This window comes from Condylura cristata, unplaced genomic scaffold, assembly GCF_000260355.1.
Source record: "Condylura cristata isolate star-nosed mole 26May11 unplaced genomic scaffold, ConCri1.0 scaffold00030, whole genome shotgun sequence".
NCBI lineage: Eukaryota > Metazoa > Chordata > Mammalia > Eulipotyphla > Talpidae > Condylura > Condylura cristata.
In genome coordinates, this window is record NW_004567131.1 from 22,189,874 (window position 1) to 22,212,934 (window position 23,061).

Sequence of the window (23,061 nt, forward strand, 5' to 3'; positions counted from 1 at the left end):
CACCAATACTTAAGGGCTAGACAGAAATGAAAGAATGTAGAGGAAGATTTTTTGGACTGGTACCAGAAAATTGATGAAAGTGTGTGTCACAGAACCCAAGATTAGAGGTGGCTAGCTGTGCCAAGTATTGATGAACTATCAGGAATATGCCATGGAAGATTCATTTAGTAATATGTTTAGAATTATTGGTATGAGAAATTTCAGTTAAGTTGGACAAGTTCAAATCAAGATTGTCACATTAACTGGGTAAAGTGGAAGTCTGGAAAAAATTAGGACAGCTCTATCACTTTGAAATTAAGACTAAATGGAAGGAAGAACAAGGTAATGTTAGTGTGCAGTACAAAGAAGAGGGAGGACTGGGTTTTCTAAATAAAATTGGCATGCTTGAGTATGTCTAAGGGCTGATAGTAATAAAGTAGTATAAAAATACAGCTAGAAAACAATGAAGGGGGGACAGGATCAAATGAGCAAGCTCACTATACTAAGAAGGTGGGCTACATTGGGCAAGTAGAAATTGTGAGAATAGCAATGAATGATTAACCTACAATTACAGAAGGAGAAAAGGATATCAGTGTAGATTCCAATAAGAATGAAGACTTACTAATACATTTAAGGAATTCTTGCTGATGACACTTTCTTAAAGGAAGCTGTTCTGGGATTGTATTTTTAAGTGGAGTGGAGAGGGTTTAGAACTGATACTGAGGAAAACAGCAGAGGAGATTAGCAAGGCAGTACTGCATTGCCAAACAGCATGGAAGAGCTCTCCAAGGACACAAGAACTAAGTAGGCAGAGCTCCCACTTGGAGACAGATTATTTTCTCAGTGTGTCTGGCTTTGTTGCAGGCAGAAGAAAAGAAGATATTTTACTAAGGTCAGCATTGGGCATTTCTGCAAAGGCAGAATGGGAGAGAAAAAAAAAAGGGTGGATAAGATGCTTGAAGATACTGAGTGAAGCCATTGGGAAAAGGAGGGAAGTCAGTATGTTTGTGATTTTTTCTATAGCCACAGAATAGAAAAATTTGGGTGAGCAGGTACATGGACAGACTGGAATAGATGAGCAGAATTTATAATTATAAAAGTAGAGCATTTTCAATAACAGAAAAGTTCAGGCGGTGGTGACAAGTAAATGGAGTCAAGATCATGAACTTGCTGGGGATGAGAAGATGCAGGAATTGAAGTTTGGGGAGTTGAATGGACTCCTAGGAAGTTAGGACTTGAGTGGGGAATAAAACTGTATCATTTTCAAATAGTGAAAAAGAAGCTGTCGCAGAGACTTCTTAAGCCCCTGTTAAAATACACTGTACTTGAGTAATGACAAGAGAAGTGTAAGAAAGGAGTATGTTCAATAGTAGTTTTCAAATGTGGGAAGAGTAATGACTGTCATCAACTACTCAGCATCTATCATGGGATGGAGTCCTTCAAAACACAAAGAAGTGGGAAAACTACCAACATCTAAAGTATTACATTTTCATGCTGGAGATTGTGAAGACTATAGAATTTATTTTTGTGGGCTATAATATTTTTAGAATGCAATGTGCATTTGTTCCTGTTTTCCTCATCTAGGTCTGCTAAGGTCATGATAAGCTAAGTGGTTACAAAAGTCCTGTTTAAATCTGTTGGATGATTTTGATTATTTCATAAAAGTAAACAAAATTTTCAATTCCACTCAACCTGTGGTGGATTATTTTTGAAACGTATAAACATACCAAGAGTTATGGAGCAGTTACCAAGTGTTTAGAATTTAGCATTATCAGTTTGATATGAAGGGAATGCATGCTTTCCTCCCATACCTAAGCCTTGTGTTAAATCTTATCATGATACATGTGTTTTTCTTCTTGCATAAACTTTTCCCTTTCACATCATGTCTGATAAATCATTGATATAAAATTTAGCAAGATAAGTATGATACAAAGGTTAACAGCAGATGTAGTACAAATATTTAAAGAGAAACTATTAGATCCATTTTTTCTCTTGCCATTTTATATATCTTGAAAAGCAGTAAAATCCATAGTCTCATGTACACAGCAATTCATTCCTCACCTTGATTTGAGAACCTTTGTGCTTATCAGCCCCACTCTTGATGTAATTTTTCTAGCTATATGATCACTCGCAAATTGTTCTCCTTTTTGTTTCTCTTATTAGTCAAAAGAGAAGATGTGTGAGAATACAGAGCCAGTGGAAAGTTCTTCTCACACCTCCACCACAACCACCATACAAGCAACAACCACACAATTCAGGGTCTTAACCACCACGAGAAGAGCAGCCACATCGCAGCTGCCCACCAGCCTGCCCACAGAAGGTGCCAGCCATGAATTTGCTTCATTCCTGAAGGGGAGAAAAGTCACTGGTTTTGACATATATTGGAGTAGTTTTCTAGACAGAAAGTCATCCTTCCGCAAACTGTATTTCTAAATGGGAAAGGATAAAACAGTTATGAAAAAAATATGTTGGGATTCTTGAATGTACTGTGCATTTTACTAGGACTTAGATTTTAACAGTTGTTCTGACTACTTGTCCTCCCTAGAGCTCCTTAGAAAAGATACAGAAATGTCATTTCATTATACTTTGTCATAATTAAATTAAATATTTCCCTCATAGACTGGAAAAGCAAAATGCATATAATAAGCCCATTGAGTTTTGGATTCTGAATAATAGATCATTCTACATTGATGCAATTCTTGTATTTGTCTAAATATAGTCAGTGAAATCTACTGGTTTCTACCTTATAGAAAGGCTTGAATATGTAATAGAAATTGTCCTTGAAAAACATTTCTACTACCAGGGAAGGGAGAAGTGCTAGAAAATGTTAATATGTGAACACAGCTCATTGTGGGAAAAGACCTATTAGTCCAAATTTATTAGCCTTATGTTCTGAATATTGCCATTAGAATTGTGAGGCTAGTTAGTTAAGGACAATCTTTGAGGGGTAAAGTGCTCTTACATATTATCATAAACATTGCTTTTATTTGACTAAAAAATTAAGCTCGAAACCTTTGTTTTCAATTGAAATTTAAAAGTTAACCAAATAGAGTAATAAATAGAGGTAGACGACAGCTGCCAAATACATTTTATTGCCATTAAAGCCATATTATTTTAGATTGGTATACCATTAGTGGAAGAATATCTGTGATGTGAACCCTTCCCATTAGACTAAACTACAACCATAGAAATACAAACAAAAGTCCTAAATTTTGTTCATTAAGGACAGAATCTGTTATATACAATTTTGGACTTATTTGTTAGCAGTGAATAAGCACTTAACTCTTGAAATTAGTACATATTGACAGATCTTTACTATTCCAAATAACACAGAATTCTTTTCATCTTGATTTTTTAAAATAAATACAGAAGGCCCACAACTGTGTTTAGTTGAAGTAAATTATTTTAGTAAATGAAAGATAAATGTAGCTTAAGTTAAAATTAAAACTACTGTCCTCACTGATTGTAATAATTATACACTTTACTAATATACTGATGTTAACAATCTCAGTAAGAATTGTTAGTACCACATCATATGCCTTACATAAGGTTACGTCCATTGTATTAGAAAACAGCTTAGTAAAATACCAAAATCTTCGTTACTGTTAAGTCATTAGCAGAGGATTACTAATCATAAAATGTATGCATCTTTAAATTGTTTCATTGCAACAGCTTTGATTTCTCTTTCAGATGATACCAAGATAGCACTACATCTAAAAGATAATGGAGGTAAGAATTGAATTTATATTTTATAAGTTTTTTTTTCCAATTCTAATCTTTTCCATCCATTTAAACATGAGAGTACTGTGGATTTCTGAACACAGAGTGAGTTTGTCATTTGCTCCCTGATGGTATTTAACATGGGAAGAATTCAGTGGGATGATTTGAAAAGTAAAATGGTTTCAATGTGGACAATATGCTATTATTGTATTTACTTATAGAAAAAAAAAACAAATGAAAAGTCAAAGACAGACTTGACTTTAAAACCAACCCTTACAAAGTGAAAATTTATCCAAACATCTGAATTTTTTTTTTTTTTTTTTTTTTTTTTACTATTTTAGCCCTTGGTTTAAGTGCATTCGCCTAGTGTTGGGTTTAAGTGTATATTTGATCATCTACACAGAACAGAAGAACAGATAGTGGTCTCGTCTATATATTTCACTGTTGAATAGTCAACATGCTTCATAAATAAAATTAAGAAACACAGCAGTGTGAAAATGTATTCTCCTAGGTAAAAAACCTTTTATATGAAGCAAAGGGTAAAAATTATATATGAAAAGAATATTTAGTTAATAACATAAAATAATTGTAAGGCAACTGAGCAATACTACATCTGTATTATGGTACTTGAAAATTTGAGGAAGATAGGTTGTAGCTAAACAAGGTATGGAAGGTATTGGCTAATTTTTTAAATAAAAAATAGGTCTTTTCCTATTAAAAAATGTTAGCTCATCTGTGCTTCTCTGTAGTATGCTGACATTTGATAAGAACTACTTTTTATTACTGTTTAGTCATTTCAGAGGGCATCTCCTTAGCTGCATCTAATATATTCAAATATAATGTCACAGGTTCACTGTGAAACAGTTTTCTAGACATAGATAGATTTGCTTTTGCAGCCCTGTATGATTCAACATATTCATTGTTACAGTATTTTTTTCCTCTGTAATTGTAAAGAATAGTGTTCAAATTATTCATTCTCAATTAAGCAGCAAGTACTTTGTACTAGTCACTGAAGATACACATGTAGATATAGATAAGATTGGATAGATAATCTTTAAATTTCATATCAATCCTTTTGAAAGAAAAACTACTTTGCCCCTGATATACATCGTTTTCATAGTGTCCATTGTCTTACTTCTGTATCGTAGTGTTTTATTTCATTCTTTTCTTACTCTTTATTGCATTAAAGCATTGGGTGGATGGCTTTCTAAATGACCATTAGAAAAATATATAGACCAGCTAGAAAAAAATTAAAATCTAAGCCTTCAAAGGGAATTTAGCACTTCCCCACTTGAGGATTTGTCAGCGTAGATGGTTAGTCTCATTGAAAATAAGTTCTAATGTAATGCTAACCTCATTTTTGAGTTGACCAGATGAATGAAATAAAGAAAGGGTCCTCAAGAAGCTTCTGTTGTATTATGACATTTAATTCTTAATAATGGTAGTAGTCGCAGATATTTTTGTTATATATTCTCTATGCTCTCCTGTCTTCTTTTATGCCTAAAATATTCTATAATGCTGAAAGAAAAAATAAGACTTCTACAATCAAAGAGGATGACATACTCTGAAAGAAAGCTAAAGTGGGTTTCCTACATTGGAGAAGTATTCAGAGCTTTCAGTGTGCATTTGTTGATTCATTCATTTATTCCTCCATAATGCCTGTTCATTGCAAGGCACTTTTTATAGGTTTGGGAATAAGGTAGTGAACAGGCTTAGACAAATTCTTTGCTCTTAGAGAATGTGTATCTGAAGAAAATTCTAGATGGTTATGAAGATTTAGTATCTGTCATTGCCTCACCATTTGTTTATAAAAACCATTTTACAAGTAGCATCCCCTGAACTTAGTGTTGTCTGGAGTGCAATTTGGGAAATAATTTTCTGGAATATTTTTAATTGTCCCAAGGGAAATCTTCACATTTGCTTACTTAAGCAAGGAATCATAAAACAGGTTTTCTTTTTTTTTTTTAAGATTTATTTATTCATACAGAACTGGGGTTACAGGCCAGAGGCTCAGGGGCGGTGAGAGGCTTCACCAGAGACAGAGTGGGGAGCAGAACAGGCAGACCGACGAAGCACACTGCTGAGGGAAGCAGCGGGCGGGCCAGGAGAGGTCTGGCTCGCCATGTGGTCTCCTCCGGGGCAGGCGGGAATCGAACTCATGCGGAAGCGGCTTCAGATTCTCAGTGCTGTGCTTTAACCCGCTGCGCCATCAGGGAGGGCCAAAAACAGGTTTTCTTAATGCAATGCATTAGAGCTACCTTATGATGCTGAGAAATCAAGTAAATTTCAAGACTTAAATTTAGGATTTCTTTCCTTTGCTGTTATACTAGAAAAGTTGACTATTGAATTTCGTATCTAGATCATTGATATTCATCAGGTATACATCAGAATTCTAAAATATCACAAATAAGACTTCAAATATGTCTTTATACTGGGAGTCTTTCCATGTCTAGGGTTGTTTATAAAGCATTTTTTCTAACACCATTCAACTGCATTCAAGTGCAGTTAGAACAGACCAACCTAACCAGTGTTAACTTCCACCAAAAAAATATGCAAACAAATTTACCAATGACTAATTTCTAAATAGCTTCATTAAGATTTCACACTATCATTGTCTTTTATTTATTTCACAGAAGATGGAAATACAGGAAGGATTGCCAATTTAAGTCTCGCTTAATTAGTTAATTAAGTATGTTCCAAGCAGAATTTCAGATTGTCTTCTCCTCCAGTTGCATATTTTGGGAAAATTGAGGTAGTAATGAAATAGGATGCCTATCTAAATGTTTTCTCACATGTATTGAGAATTACTATTGAGATGCAGGTTAATACATTTTTTGAAATATTTATTTATGCTTACAGAACTGCGGTACAGGCCAGAGGTGTGGTGAGTGAGAGGATTCACCAGAGGGGGAACAGAACAGGCAGAAGTACACTGCTGAGGGGATTAGGGGGTGGGTCAGGAGAGATCTGTCACACCATGTGGGTCAGCTCCCTGGAAGGGGATAGAACTACAATGGCTTCGGAAAGTTTCATAATGCTGTGCTTTAACCCATTGTACCACCAGGGAGAGCCCACAAGTTAATACATTTTATAAACTTTCATGGCAGAGATGTTCCGCACATTTTACTTCTTGATTTAATTTCTTTATTCAAGCTGCTTTTCATAAAACATTTCGATTTAGAATTCTGTACTTTCCTAGAAAAAAAAATGGTGACATTTGTCAATGTAATCAGAATGTGGCTAGAAACTAGTGGCCCTGCCTTTAGATATGCATCCCCGTTAGACAGAGGGTTACCTTGGCTGCAATCTTCCTGGCTACTTCTTTAGATTAAAGAACAGACCAACCTAACCAGTGTTAAAGTGGTTGATTTATTTAGTTGAGTTCACAGTTCACATGATGATTCACTCTCTAGGAAATTTTCCTTCATCTTCGATATGAAAGCACAAAATACTTCTGAGCAGCCAGACATCAAAGGCACACAACAGGGTTCCTCATCCACAGGATGGAAACAGTTATAATCTCCTAAGTCATTCCTGAATTTTCAATCGTACATTGAGTTTTCCAGTACAGTTAAATTAGATAGAGTCTTTGGAAGTTCCACATCAGTTTTTTGATTAGAGAAATATTAATCTTTGGTGTTGAGAAGAAATTGCAAGCTCTTTTTTTTTATTCTCTTAAAGTTTTTTTTAATATTTCTTTTTGATAAATTGTTTAACTATGTTTTAATCGAAGGTGAGTGAAGTAGGTACACACATCATGTGCGAAATGTACCTCCAAAGTCACATAGATATGAAAGTGGGTCAGATTAATGCTAATTATTTTTCAAGTTGAAGTAGGAAAGTATTTGAATGCAAGTTCTTAATGGCTACTAATATTTAAAATATCAGCACTTCAGAAAATGTTGATATGTTATGCAAGGTGGAACTGTTTATCATTTCTTCTTATTACTGGGAATTTCACTAAGCCTGGATTCTGCAGGACTGCATTCTTGAATCACAAAGTGGTTTCTACAGCAAAAAAAAAAAAAAAGGAAAATGCTGAATAGCTATATTTAGCATTCCGTAATGCATGATTAAGTTAATTCTAAGGCACAGATCTGTGAAGTGATTGATTTCAAAAAACTACAGTTATACTTTGAATAAGCTACTATAAAATGACTGGTCTAAATTCTAATTCTATTGTGTTTAGCTTCCTTTTTTTTTTAATATCATAAGATGTTTTATCCAAAGATAAAATGTTAGAGCATTATTCTGATGTTTTCACTAGAGTACTTCCAAGGTATATCGTTATTATCTAGTCTGTAGTGACAGATCAAATGTCTAGTTTTCTCTTGTCATTCAGTGAATTATTCTTGACTTTAATGTATAAATCATCAAAGTAAGATATTTTGCCTGTTTTTCCTTGCTATTTTTTCCATCTGCTTCTTTCACATAGATCACAGTCTTACAAGCAAAGGGAAGCTGTTACTTCCTTTTGACAAGCTATTTAATATAATTTTCTGCTTGTAAAATTGTAAAGTATTTTGGTATTTGGTTAATCTTTTGTTTGTTTTGGCTACTTTTCATGATTGCACTAACTATTCAAAGTATATAATATGTTATAATAGTGCAAATTTAATTTACTTCAGAATGTTATTTTAAATATCCCCTAGGAATAAGGATTTTTATTTTTATCCAGAATAGTGGTTCTCAACTTTTTTTATACATTAGAGTCATCTGGTAATCCTCATCGAATTACATTATTCCCACCTATGAAAATCCCAGCGCTCAAAGTAATCTCCAAAGCAATTAAATCTTAACCTCTAGAGCTTAGTTCCAAACATTAAGTTTGTATTTAATAATAACATTTTTACTTCATTTTTAATATATTTTTAAATTGTAATCATTTATTTTTAATTGAGGTAATATTTGGTAATAGCATCAACTATTAGCACTCACCACCAACTCACCCATATTCTACCACCTTAGACCATTGTGCTTCTCTCTGTGCTTATCAATCACTCCCCCCACTTCCCTGCCTTAGTCCTTCAGTTATGTAGTCAGCTATCAAGTGTTAGTTTTTAAGTTTGTCTTTATCTGAATATCAGTTTAGTTACTTTATATTCTACATATAAGTGACACCATCCAGTATTTATCTTTCTCCTCTAACTTATTTTACTTAGCATTATCTATTCATGTTCTATCCACGTTGCCATAAATGGCATGAGTTTCTTTTTGATCACTGAGTAGTATTCCATTGCATGTATCTACTGCATATGCTGAGATACTTTTGTTGTTTCTGCAATTTAGTAAGTTATACGATAGCAAATCTGCTGTAGTAGAGAGTGGATACAAAATAGCATGGTAGAAGTGATAGGGAGTGCTTAGAGCTTTCAGAACTTTTCTGGCTGAAACAAAGACTAAAGCCTCCTACTTACATGTAAAGGGCCTGCCAAAGTACATTTTCAACCCACTAAACTCAGTGACCAGCCTCAAGGTGGTCACTTCAACACTCAACCTTCTATATGCTATTTAATCAGCAGCAATGCCTACTGTTCAATAAGTTGCTGTTCCAGTTTGCCAAAAAAAATAGCAAATGGTATAGAAAAAAGATATGCTATATTAGAAAAGACACAAAGCTTCAAAGAGAGCAGTTTAATCCATTAGATGGTCAATGTAGTATAATCTTTTACAACAGTTAGGTTTTCAGCAGCTACACTTACTGTTCCATTAAAGCTAATTTTTGTTTTAGTCTTATTCTGCTGTGCTAAAATACCACCATGCAAGATTTTAAATGTATCGTGGGTAGTAAGGATAAGAGTTAATTATTTAGCATTAATTCATAACTGTGCTGTAAGCTAAAGTGAAACCAAATATTATTATTTGGTTACAATAATGAGTTAACCTGTTAAATAAAATTACAAACATCAATGATTTTAACACCTGTCAGCATTTTACTCAGCACCTATTAAAGCAAAATTACAAAAATCTGAAGGTTCATTTAAATAGAATTCAAAGAAATATTTTGTTTAACCTAAAAAATAAAATAGAAGAGGAAAAGTGAACCACATACTGGCTGGATAGGAAGAAAACAAACAGCAAAATAGTATATACCAAATCCTGCCATGCTAATCAAAGCATTAATGTGAAGAGAATAAACATACCAGTTAAATTATTGATTATAGACTAATGATTGATTAGATTACTATATTGACTTTTTAAAAAGTAAGCTTCAACTATATATTGTATGTATGAGATGCAAATAAAGCATAAACACAATGACATAAAATACTTAAAGTAAAATGATAGAATAATATATATCCTGAAAGTATAAATTTAGGAAAGCTAGAATAGTAATATAAGTAACAGACTGATTAGACATAAACACAAAAATATGAATAAGATAAAGAGAAACTCTCAAAAGGACAAAAAGATCAAGAAGACTTTACAATTTTAAAAAGTAGAAAAAAGTTTGAGGAATATAAATTTAAACCATGCTATCACCACATGAATCTGATAGGTATTTATAAAGTTATAAATTATTACAGTTATCTGTTCCCAACTATAAACACAGACTTTTTTAAGTATGCATGAAATGAAATGTTCACCAAGATAGACTATATGCTGAACCACAAAAATATCTTTTACATTTCAAAAGATTAAAGTCTTATACGCTATGTTTTCTACTACAAAGAATCAAGTTTAAAGACGTGTGATAGCCTGTAAGGAAACTGAAATGAGACTTTATTAAAATTAAAGTTTTCCTCATCACAATCTCTAAAAAATCTAAAAAGGTAGATCACATAGGAGAACATATTTAGATACATCTCACAAAGGACTTATATCCAGAAACATTAAGAACTCCTGAAATTAAGAAAAAGATAACCCCAAGCTTCAATCAGGTAGCATTTCATGCCATGATGATGGCTAATATTAAAACACTCAACATTAGGGCTGACAAGGACATGGAGCACTGGCCTCTGATTGCAGTGTGGGATAGCATAGACATTCAGAAAACTATGGGGCAGTTTTTTTATCCAGTTAAATATGTGTCTTACTTTGGATCCAAAAGTTCCTTTTATGTATACTCATACAAGAAAAAAATATATTTTACAAAAATATGCAAAATAACAGTACTTTTAATTGTCAATAATGAGAAACAACCCAGATGTTTGGCACTAGAACAGATAAATTGAGTTTATAAATGGACTACTATTTAGCAATAAAACAAGAACAATTACTGCGATAGCTAAAAATTAATGTTATATGCGAGAGAAGCCAGGCAGGAAAAAAGTACATACAGTGTGATTCACTTTTTTTTTTTAAAGATGTATTTATTTGTGCATACAGAGCTGGGGTACAGGCCAGAGGCTCAGGGGTGGTGAGAGGCTTCACCAGAGACAGAGTGGGGAGCAAAAGAGGCAGATCGACGAAGTACACTGCTGAGGGGAGCAGCGGGCGGATCAGGAGAAGTCTGCCACGCCATGTGGTCACCTCCGGGGCAGGCGGGAATCAAATTCATGTGGAAGTTGGCTTTAGCTTCTCAGTGCTGTGCTTTAACCCACTGTGCCACCAGGGAGGGCCGTGATTCAATTTATATGAAATTAAATATAGTAATCTACAGTAATAGGAACTAACACAGTGGTAATTCACAGTGGGACAGGGTGGGAGTGGTGAGAATTAACTGGAAGGGGGGGGGAAGAAGCTTTATGACTGCATAGAAATGTTCTGTATGTTTACTTGAATGATGGTTATTTTGCTAAATATAGTTATCAAAATTTGTTGATAATTTAAGATTTGTACATTTCAAAGATGCAAATTTTGCCACACTTAAGAGAAATTTTATGTGCTTCTCAATAACTTGATACAGTTTTTTAAAAAATTGTCATGAGTAAATTCTTCCAAATTTCTTGAAATTCTCAATCGAGGAATGCAAAGCATCTTGTCCTTAGCAAGACAGTTTCTTTAATTAGTGGGCATAAAATCAGCATTTCTGATTATCTTGTGTTTCACTTTAAATTATTCTTTGTCATGTCGTTACTAATAATTATGAAATGATCTCACTATTACTGGGATGTTACTATGCCCCAGACACTCCTCTAAGGACTTTGCATGTTTATCTCATTCAATCCTTACAGCATACTACGAAAAAAGAACTGTTATAACCCATTTCACACATGACATCAGAAGCACGGGGATTAAAGTAATTTGTCTGGGGTCGCAAGTTTGGTAAGGAGGTAGCGAGACTATACCACCTGATAATCCGATGTCAGAGTATATGGCATTATGTCATTTTATGTTATTGTGTCCTTCAAAATTGCCTTAGGTATTGTACAGTTGGCTATGTAACCATTTTCCTGCTATTCTTCCTCTTCCTCTGGTTTGGCTTCCCAGCAAATACAAGTGGCAGCTGTTGCCAAATCTGGAGTCAAAGTCTAAGTCCTGTTGTTCCACTAATCCCAACACTGTGGCTAAATCCCTTGCAGCTATAAAAAGTCATAGACGGGTTCCCTGCCCTGCCCATGAAACAGGGCCACTTCACAAAGGTGATTTGATGAGAAAGGTTAAGAAATGAGTAGTTGGCCCTCCCTGGTGGCGCAGCGGGTTAAAGCGCAGCACTGAGAATCTGAAGCCACTTCCGTATGAGTTCGATTCCCGCCTGCCGCCTGCCCTGGAGGAGACCACATGGCGAGCCAGACCTCTCCTGACCCGCCCGCTGCTCCCCTCAGCAGTGTACTTCGTCGATCTGCCTGTTCTGCTCTCCACTCTGTCTCTGGTGAAGCCTCTCACCCTCCGCATCTCTGGCCTGTACCCCAGTTCTATATGAATAAATAAATCTTAAAAAAAAAAAAAAGAAATGAGTAGTGCTTGCTTCCCACACCATATTCTATACCCCACTCAGTGTGTGGGACTCTATAATCTAAAAAACTTGATATCCAAAGAGGCAAACGATTGCGATAAACACAAGTTAAGCATATACCTCTTCCCACGCTGGCTAGATTGTTCTTTCCATATTAGAGGAATTATCTATATGGATCCTAAACAGTGGAATATAAAAGTACTCTGTAAAAATATTTCTCAGCAATCTGATTTTTTTTCTTCCTAACCTTAATAAGTATGCACCACTTATTGTTATGGTAATACAACTAAAAGGAAATTCTAGAATCTTTTTGTCACAAATAAATTGGTGGTTAAGAATATTGAGAACTAAGTTCTTAGTTTTGAAGCACACGTATGAGTCAAGTTGACATCAACAACAAAGTTAATCCATGCTTTCTTAGGCAGCCAAGATTTTCATTCATTTTGATTGTAAACTCAGGGTTTGAAGAAGTTGGGATTTATTTATTAGTTAGCATAAGAAGTTACTTATAATGACTGGATGGCTAATTTTACTGAGATTGCCTAAACCTCAGCAGTAAGGACTTGTTTTTCAAATATTAGCTACAGGTTCTCTCTCTCCTGCCCCAAATCCCAGCTGCTGTCCATGTCTAAAGATGGAGAGGTAAGCACAGAAGAACCAGAGTGGCATATTTTTCCTAGGATGGGGATAGAGAACAGGCGTGTGTGACAGTTTCATCTTCCAGTAGACAGACTGTATCCTGAGATGGCCTTGTTTTCATCCAGCACTGCCCTTAAGCATCACCAACATAATGCATTCCATTTCCATTGATGATTTAAGAAGACCTCATATTGACTTGGTAGTATAGCCATGAATCAGCCATGAACAGAGGTACTTAGATTGTATATTAGCTAAGTGGCCCTGATACACAGGTCTTACCCAGCTGAGAATAATGGGATCAAGAGTGTGCTTTCTCTGTGTTCAGAAAACCTGACAGATTTGACTGGGAAGTACATCCTCATTGAGAAATTTGTAGGTTTTTATATAAATGACCTGTTTTAATATAAGTAACTTCATCCCTGGAGGAGGAGGATAGAGTTCCTTCCTCCAGGAGATCAATGGTATAGTTTTAATTTTCACCCCTAGATCTGTAAGTACCTTGTCAGCCTTATTTTGATACCTAGTAGTTACTGACTGTACTAACTAGGAAAACCCCAACTTTTTCTGTAATTTAAAACCATGATTTCTTGGCTGTTGCAAGAGGTTGTCATGCACTTAAAGCAGAAATTTTCTATGAAAGACTTTTGTTAAAATGTTTAGAAGGAGATTTCATCTTTCTTATAGCTGAGTAGTGTCACACTGTGTATATACTCCACAGCTTCTTAATCTCCTCCTCTGTCCCTGAGCACTAAGGCCAATTCTATAACTTGGCTATTGTCAGTGATGCTGTAGTGAACATAGGAATCTATGTAGCCTTCAAACGAGGCTTTTTGCAATTTTTGATAAAGACCTAGGTGTGGAATTGCTGGATCCTATGGTGGATCTATTTTTAATACTTTGAGGAGACTCCTGAGTCAATGATAGAAGCTGATGCAACTTCAATAAAAAAAATGAAAAAAGTGATAGTTAAGTATACTTTTAAATGAAAAAGCAAGGCAGCTAAGAAAGGAAGCTGATATTCAGAAAAGTTTAAAAGGTAAATCTTAAAGAAATCTTGACTGCTGAAAATACTGGAGATATACATAGCTGATTACAAAATAGCACATACAGGGAAGAGATGAAAAAACAGACATGGCTTTTTCAGATTGCATTTGCTTTTATGGTCACAGTAAATATCATAAATTCTACTTTAGATGCTCACACATACACTGTACAAAAACTCTGGCCACTTCAGTTACAGAACCTCGAAGCAGCCTGTGTGGTGACTTCTCTCAAGCATCCCTCATTTTGGTGGGCCCACAGATTTCTGTGACTATAACTTCACAGAAATTTTATCTAGCTTCCTTTTCTAAGATAAAAATAACAGACTGTTGTTTAATATATATATATATATATATATACATAAATTTCACAGCCGCCGTGCTGTAGCACAGGATACATAAGAGATGCTGAGGCCGCTGTCCCTGCCCAGCCCAGTATTGTTCTCAGCACATATAATACCCTTAGCTGTGGTTGGGGTGACCATTTAAACATCTTCTCATGGTACCTCTCCAAAGCCCTCCTATGGAGACACCATAGGGTAGATTGTGAATGTATTGCCACAGTGCTCTGTGGCATACATTAACGATAGCTTGGATAATCATTTCCATGTATTCTAACTGTTGACCTACAACTGATATTAACATGTTGGTAATCGCCCCATGAAATAGTAACACTATGGTTAAGAAAATGAAAAAACTAAGAGAATTACTAAAATATGAAATACCAGGAGAAACTGATGAAATCAGGGTCATGATAATGGTGTAAAAAGTTAAGAAACCCCTCAGCAGTGTACTTCGTCGATCTGCCTATTCTGCTCCCCACTCTGTCTCTGGTGAAACCTTTCACTGCCCCTGAGCCTCTGGCCTCTACCCCAGTTCTGTATGTACAAATAAATAAATCTTTAAAAAAAAAAAAAAAGTTAAGAAAGCTAAAAGGGAAAATGCATGAGGAACAAAATGAGATCATATATAATCTAACCCATATATATATGGGTTAGATAATACTCCACAGGGGAAGTCATGTATCTCTGTGTTTTTAATTCAAAAGTAGAACACTAACATTAAGCATTCACAGTTTAACTTCATTCTGATGCTATAAAAAAATAATATTTTGACATATCTCTGTAGGATTTATGAATTTTTAGCAAATTTGTTCAAGACTTTGCCCAGCCTATGAGCCTTTGGTCCCCCAAAGGATATTAAAACATTGTAGAATTTATGGATAATAGGGTTTCATTTTGAAGCCAAGAAAAGAGTTGGTTCTAAAGTGATAAAACCTCAGACAAGGAGTATTTCTATTTTAATTGTACTTTATTCAGGGGCTTTAATTATTGCAAAATTTAATAGTGAGTACAGATCATTTCAGTAGTGTATTAAAATCTTTTTAATATTGAAGAATTGCACTTCTAAATACAGAATATTAATGCTACATCCATGCAAGCTCTGAGGAAAAAAAATCAAGTTATTAGTGCAAAGAAACAAAGCAGTTTAAATTAAATGGCAGTACTTGGAAAAAACAACTTGTTTTGTGCCTTCTTTCCTATTTTTTCTTCTTCTTCTTTGTTTCACCTTTCTTATAAATATATTATCAAACATTTTTTGGAGTACAGGATATTAAACATATTTGTGCATTACATCCACTCTTAGACATTTCTAGCACATAAAAATATGCCTTTTAAAAATTCTCTTGCCTAAGATAAATAGATGGGACTACATCAAGTTAAAGAGCTTCTGTACAGCAAAAGAGACTTTATTAAAAACAAACAGACAGATCACTAATTGGGAAAACATTTTCTCACACAAAAGTAGCGATAAAGGACTGATCACAAAAATATATGGAGAATTGATGAAACTCAACAAAAATAAAGTAAACAACCCCATCAAAAAATGGGCAGTAGAGCTAAAAAGACAAAGAGGAAATGCAGATGGCCAACAGGCATATGAAAAAATGTTCAACATCACTCGTAATAAGGGAGATGCAAATTAAAACCACAATGAAATACCACCTCACCCCAGTGAGAATGGCACATCTCAAAACAGCTAGCAACAACAAATGTTGGCGAGGATGTGGTGAAAAAGGAACTCTCCTGCACTGCTGGTGGGAATGCAAACTAGTACAACCACTATGGAAAACTGTTTGGAGGTTCCTCAAACTGCTAAACATGGAGCTTCCCTACGACCCAGCAATCCCATTCCTAGGTATCTACCCAAAAGACACAAAAACAGTGATTGAAAAAGACACCTGCACCCCCATGTTTATTGCTGCTTTATTTACAATTGGAAAAACATGGAAGCAGCCCAAATGCCCAAAAGTAGATGACTGGATAAAAAAGATGTGGTACATATACACAATGGAATATTACTCAGCAACCAAGAAAGAGAAACACATGTCTTTTGCAGCAACTTGGATGGAACTGGAAAAGATCATGCTTAGTGAGATAAGCCAGAAAGAGAGAAAAATACTGGATAGTTTCACTCATAGCAGGAGTATAATGGACCAGGTGGAAAATAACAAAAATAATGAACAACCATACACCAGAGACATTTTGTGGGGAATGGGATCAAAAACGGGGTGGGGGAGGGAAATGCACGGGATTATGGTGATGGCACATGGGTGACTTGGTGATGGGAAACCCGTGGGGATTACAATTGAGATGGGGAAAAAAATGTACAAAATGATGTAAAAATAAACTTAAATAAAAAAAATTGTACAATAAATGATACCATACATTTCTCTCCAGCAACATTAAAAAAAAAAATTCTCTTGCCTTACTACCATAGAAGCTAAAATAGCTGATTACTTTGAATAGATTTTACAGTTCTCAGTTCTCTCTGGTCTGTACATTGATCTGCATTTTATAAAGTACTTGTAGGATCAGGTGAGAGTATATTAACTTTGATAGTATTGATTTTCTGTGCTTCATTTTTTGTTTTAAAATAGGTCTCCAACTGAATATAAAAATGACCTTAATTTTACAGCTTTTAAAAATAAACTACTTCTCTCTCCCTCTTTTTTTTTTTTTCCTCCGAGGCTTTGTTTTGTGATGACTTACTGTCCTGTCATAAACTCCTCCTTTTGCATGCTCAATGTGAGACTTAAAAAGCTAAATATTTGAGCTGCCCTTGATGTGTTGCTATGAGGATAGTTGTTTGGCCTCTGCTTTTAGATGAATAGAAGAGCGTAAGATATTTCCAAGAATAAAATGTTAGTTTGGATCTTCAGGCTAGATTCCATTTTTGAATATTCCCTCATCTCCTAATGGAGTCCGATGAGCTCAAGAAGTTTTTACCTTTAACAGGTTCATTTTTCTTTAACCCACTTTTGCCAGACAATTTGTAAGATCAGTCCAGCCACAGGAATGAATGATAATATCTAAAGTAATCATTGTTTGTCTTTTCTGAAGGAGTGAAATCAATTTATTTGATCAGTCTGCCCTTGAGGTAAATGAACTGTCAATTATGGAAATTACTAGCACTTGCTTACACTGTTTAAATTTCAGTTTTACATTTGAGGACTTGAGGTGTATCATAGTTAAGACAAGACTGCCACACTCTCTGGCTGGTACTGTAAGTGTGTAAACCCCATACCACGTAATTGAGCAACAATAGACTGGAAACAAATTAGAATTTTAAATAAAAGTAAACTGACTGAGGGATCAATTTGCCTTCAGACTCAACATTTATATGCCAAATACCTGTTGATTGAGAAAGCAGCTGTATAGAGATGTGAAAACTTTGCTTAAGTTATATGAAAAAAAGAAATTTTGTCCTCCAGAAATATGTATGTAACATTGGCCACTCCAGATGTTCACTCCAAAGTATTTGGAAATAATACTAGTTTGGGATGCAAGGATACCACCATAATATTTTTTTTATAACAGTTTATTTTACATTTTTACATTTTTTTTCCCATCTCAATTGTAATCCCCGCGGGTTTCCCATCACCAAGTCACCCGTGTGCCATCACCATAATCCCGTGCACTTCCCTCCCCAACCCTCCCCGTTTTTGACCCCATTCCCCACTCCACCACAAAATGTCTCTGGTATATGGTTGTTCATTATTCTTGTTATTTTCTCACCTGGTCCATTATACTCCTGCTATGAGTGAAACTATCCAGTATTTTTCTTTCTCTTTCTGGCTTATCTCACTAAGCATGATCTTTTCCAGTTCCATCCAAGTTGCTGCAAAAGACATGTGTTTCTCTTTCTTGGTTGCTGAGTAATATTCCATTGTGTATATGTACCACATCTTTTTTATCCAGTCATCTACTTTTGGGCATTTGGGCTGCTTTTTCCAATTGTAAATAAAGCAGCAATAAACATGGGGGTGCAGGTGTCTTTTTCAATCACTGTTTTTGTGTCTTTTGGGTAGATACCTAGGAATGGGATTGCTGGGTCGTAGGGAAGCTCCATGTTTAGCAGTTTGAGGAACCTCCAAACAGTTTTCCATAGTGGTTGTACTAGTTTGCATTCCCACCAGCAGTGCAGGAGAGTTGCTTTTTCTCCAAATCCATGCCAATATTTATTATTGCTAGTTGCTTGAAAATGTGCCATTCTCACTGGGGTGAGGTGGTATTTCATTGTGGTTTTAATTTGCATCTCCCTTATTACGAGTGATGTTGAACATTTTTTTCATATGCTTGTTGGCCATCTGCATTTCCTCTTTGGAGAAGTGTCTTTTTAGCTCTTCTGCCCATTTTCTGATGGGGTTGTTTATTTTTGTTGAGTTTCACCAGTTCTCCGTATATTTTTGTGATCAGTCCTTTAACACTACTTTTGTGTGAGAAAATGTTTTCCCTGTTAGTGGGCTGTCTGTTTGTTTTTTGTTTTTTGTAATGTCTCTTTTGCTGTACAGAAGCTCTTTAACTTGATGTAGCCCATCTATTTATCCTTTCCTTCACTATTGTGGTGTTGGGTGCTCTGTCTTTAAAGATGTGGCTGAAGTGTATGCCGTGTAGGTATTTTATGGTTTCTGTTCTTATGTCTAGGTCTTTAATCCACTTTGAGTTGAATTTTGTGACAGGAGTGAGGCAGTGATCTAGTTTCATTTTTTTTTTTTGCATGTAGCTTCCCAATTTTCCCAGCACCATTTGCTGAACAAATTTTCTTCGTTTCATTGTATCTTCTTTGCTCCTTTGTCAAAAATTAGGTGTCCATAAACTTGTGGGTTTATATCTGAGTTTTCTATTCAAATCCACTGGTCTGTATGTCTATTCTTATTCCAGTGCCATGCAGTTTTGATTATTATGGCTTTGTGGTACAGCTCACCATAATATTTTTAAATTGAATCCATTATACTTCTCCTTAAAGGGTTTCCCTATTTATGACACATCCAAAAGTCATGCACACATTCATAGAGCCCCAAATATTTATTTTATCTACTGGTAAGTGAAACCTTGAAGATCCCTGAAGATTTTTTATTTTAAATATCATCCAAAATGTTATAAAGTACCTATTAGTAAAAAACTAGACTCTGTACAAATTTTATTAGACATGAATTGATAATATCTATACCAGTGCTGTGAAGGACCTTTTAAAGACATAATATGAATAACCATTATTAAAGATATTAATAATAATTATGAAAGTAAGCATGGTGTATACCCAAAGTGTAACTCCATTTCAAATTTATGTTACATTGGCAACCTGTATCTTGCAAGTCAAAGACAATTTTATCGACAAGCACTCTTCTTGAATAAAATATGTCCCTGGCTCTTTTCTTCCTGAGAGGGTTGTGTCCTGCCTGGTTCCTCCTGACCAGGTTCTGACTTGTCCCCTAGTCCACAGAGGAAATGGCAGCACAAGGCCAACACAGAAATGCCCTGTCTTTCCCCCCATCCTGTGGCGCCCACACACACACACGTGTGTGCATATACACACACACAGCTGCATCTTAGAATGATTAAAATGATGTTTACAAAGACTGTTAATTCCAGAATAAAACTGGAAGACTTCTGGGTAGATGGATGGCCAGATAGATGCAGGTATAGAAAGATAAAAGGGAAGGGGGAGGTAGGGGAAACAGAGGGATACATGGATGGATTACGTATGAAGGCTAAAAATGTTGAAGGCTCCCTTCTTGACCAAATAGTTATTTCTCAAGATCAGTATTTTAAATTAATTCAGTAAAAGTAATGTGTTATGTTCCTTAAAAATAAGAAAAAAACAAGCACACAAAATGTGACAATATATACATACTTATAAATGAAGCCAAACATTTAAAAGTAACAAATATTAAGGGTAAAAATGTTGTTTAAGATATCATAACGTAGAATATAATGATCATTGTATTAGTAAAGTTTATTATATGCTCTATATACATAAGCTAAACTCTTGATATGTGTTAGATGTTTAATTCTCACAGCAAAACCATGGGTCAGTTACTATTATTTACCACATAGCAGAGATAAAGTAACTGAAGGCCAGACAGATTAAGTAATCTGTTATATCTGAACTTTATTTTTATTGGAGAAGTACTTATTCCAATTTTGTAAGTTTTATTTTTTTTCTGTCCCTTTCCCTTCATCCTGCCACAAGTGCATATAAAGGCATAATTGAACTAAGCCCTGTCTCAAAGAATGGCACAGACATAACCTCCGCTCATTTGAAGAACAATGCTAATTCTTTAACCATATTTGAATTAATGCCCCTTTATTCAGAATGCACACTGGAAAGAAAAGGAAGCATCAGTTCATAGAGTTCAGTGTTGAGAGGTTATTGATCACAGATTCAGAGTATGGATGTCTGTGATTAGCCCCAATTCATCTTAGCAGCCTTATGTTCTTAATGCGTCTCTTAATTTCCCAATACCTGGGTTTCTTCATTTTTACGTGAGAATAAAAATAATGCCTGCCTTTTTCAGTCATTGATTTGATACTGTTAAAACAATGCAAATATGACTGTACATACAAGTGAGCTATTAGATTTCTTTTTATTGTGGCAAAATACACATAAAATTTACCATCATAATCTTTTATAGTGTTCTGTCATTTCAGTCCTGTTGGTTATTTAACAAAATTAAGGTTATCAAATTAGGTTAAAAAAATACTGAGGCAACTGGTGAAAATAACCAATATGTTAATTGGTAATGAAAGACTAGGAACTACTATTCTAGAACTTCTTTAAGTCTTAAAGAATTTTTTAGTTATTCAAAAACAGTAATCATACACTAAGATAAAGTTACTTGCTGCATATAATTTAGAATATCTCCTTAAATGTTTGAGTGGTCATCAGAGACTGCAGAATTTTAGAACAAGAGATTTTGGTGTTCTGTTTAATTTTTTTTTCTTTGGTTTTGGGTTGGAGAGTTATTGCTTTAGAAATTTAATTCCTACCTTTCCTAAATTTCTAAAAGTCAGTATTAATGTGGAAAGCATCTCAGTATAAGTGAGAGAAAAAGGTACTGGTCTGTGACATCATGGAATGTCTTATATGTGGTGTGTTCCCTATAGATAGTGATAAAGCTAGTTGAAGGTCATTTAACATCCATCTGTTTACACTTTTTTTTTTTAAAGATTTTATTTATTTGTGCATACAGAACTGGGGTACAGGCCAGAGGCTCAGGGGCGGTGAGAGGCTTCACCAGAGACAGAGCGGGGAGCAGAACAGGCAGATCAATGAAGTACACTGCTGAGGGGAGCAGCGGGCGGGTCAGGAGAGGTCTGCCACACCATGTGGTCACCTCCGGGGCCGGCGGGAATTGAACTCATGCGGAAGTGGCTTTAGATTCTCAGTGCTGTGCTTTAACCCGCTGAGCCACCAGGGAGGGCCTGTTTACACTTTTAACAAACATTTCAGTTTAAAACAGCTTTTGAAAATGATGCTGTGGACTCACAAACAGGCCTTCTGAAAACGGCCTGTGAAATTTCCAAAAGAAAATAAGAGATGAGCTTTCAAAAAGCAATCAATTTTTCCATTGGTAACAGTTCCAGTAGTTTAATGAGAAAAAAAAAAAATCAATGTTAAATTTATTATATAGTTAATTAGAGTTTTAGATTTTCTAAGGTACTTTTAAGATAAAAGATATTCTATCTACTGAATTATAAATTAGAAGACAATTATACATTAATTTTAATCATTAATATTATGAATATTTCACTGCCCAAATAAAGAGCAATAACATCTAAAACTGGTGTCATGGAAAATAAAAATTGGACAGGAAGTCAAATAAGAAATCTAATGGTACTTTATAAAAAATAGAAAAATCCTCTCTAATTAAATGCAAACTTAAGATGACCCTCATGAGTGTCCTGACAGCTGTGCTGTTCTTCCAGCTTCTACAGATGACAGTGCAGCTGAGAAGAAAAGGGGGAGCCTCCATGCGGGCCTCATCGTTGGAATTCTCATCCTGGTCCTCATTATAGCAGCAGCCATTCTTGTGACAGTCTATATGTATCACCATCCCACGTCTGCAGCCAGCATCTTCTTTATTGAGGTGAGTGTCAAGTCCAATACATAAAAACAAAGCTGGTTCATGAACTCGACCTGTCTAACACCACCTGTATTTAATATTTAGCACATGATTTCTCCACTTTGTGGTTGTGAGCTGGCATGCCTGCATACACACACGTGTGTGTACTGACAGATTACCTTCCTATCATGAGTTCAGTTACCTTATCTCAAGAGCTTCCAAACAAGTAAGCTATCTTGCCTATGGAGATCTAATGAAAACTAAGAAACTATCCTTTCTTGTCCTGGTATACCAAGTATATTAACCAGCTGTCCTGCTGATCCTCGAAGGCCATGCAGCACATGCTGGAGACTGAAGCTCTTAGTTTTAATCAGTTAACCAACAATTACTGAGTATTGACTGGGTACATGATACAATGTGGTGAATCTGCAGTC

At 35.2% G+C, this 23,061-nt stretch overlaps 1 protein-coding gene across 3 annotated transcripts in view; it reads left to right on the forward strand.

The window, feature by feature from the left end:
• The window catches only part of PLXDC2 (plexin domain containing 2), a 350,950-nt gene that overhangs the window by 304,403 nt on the left and 23,486 nt on the right, over nucleotides 1-23,061 (forward strand). For all 3 annotated transcript variants that reach the window (XM_012731363.1, XM_012731361.1, XM_004691292.2), the window contains 3 exons: nucleotides 2,143-2,299; nucleotides 3,670-3,708; nucleotides 22,491-22,651. In XM_012731363.1, coding sequence (XP_012586817.1) covers nucleotides 2,143-2,299; nucleotides 3,670-3,708; nucleotides 22,491-22,651 — 357 coding nt within the window. The remainder of the gene's footprint in view (nucleotides 1-2,142; nucleotides 2,300-3,669; nucleotides 3,709-22,490; nucleotides 22,652-23,061) is intronic.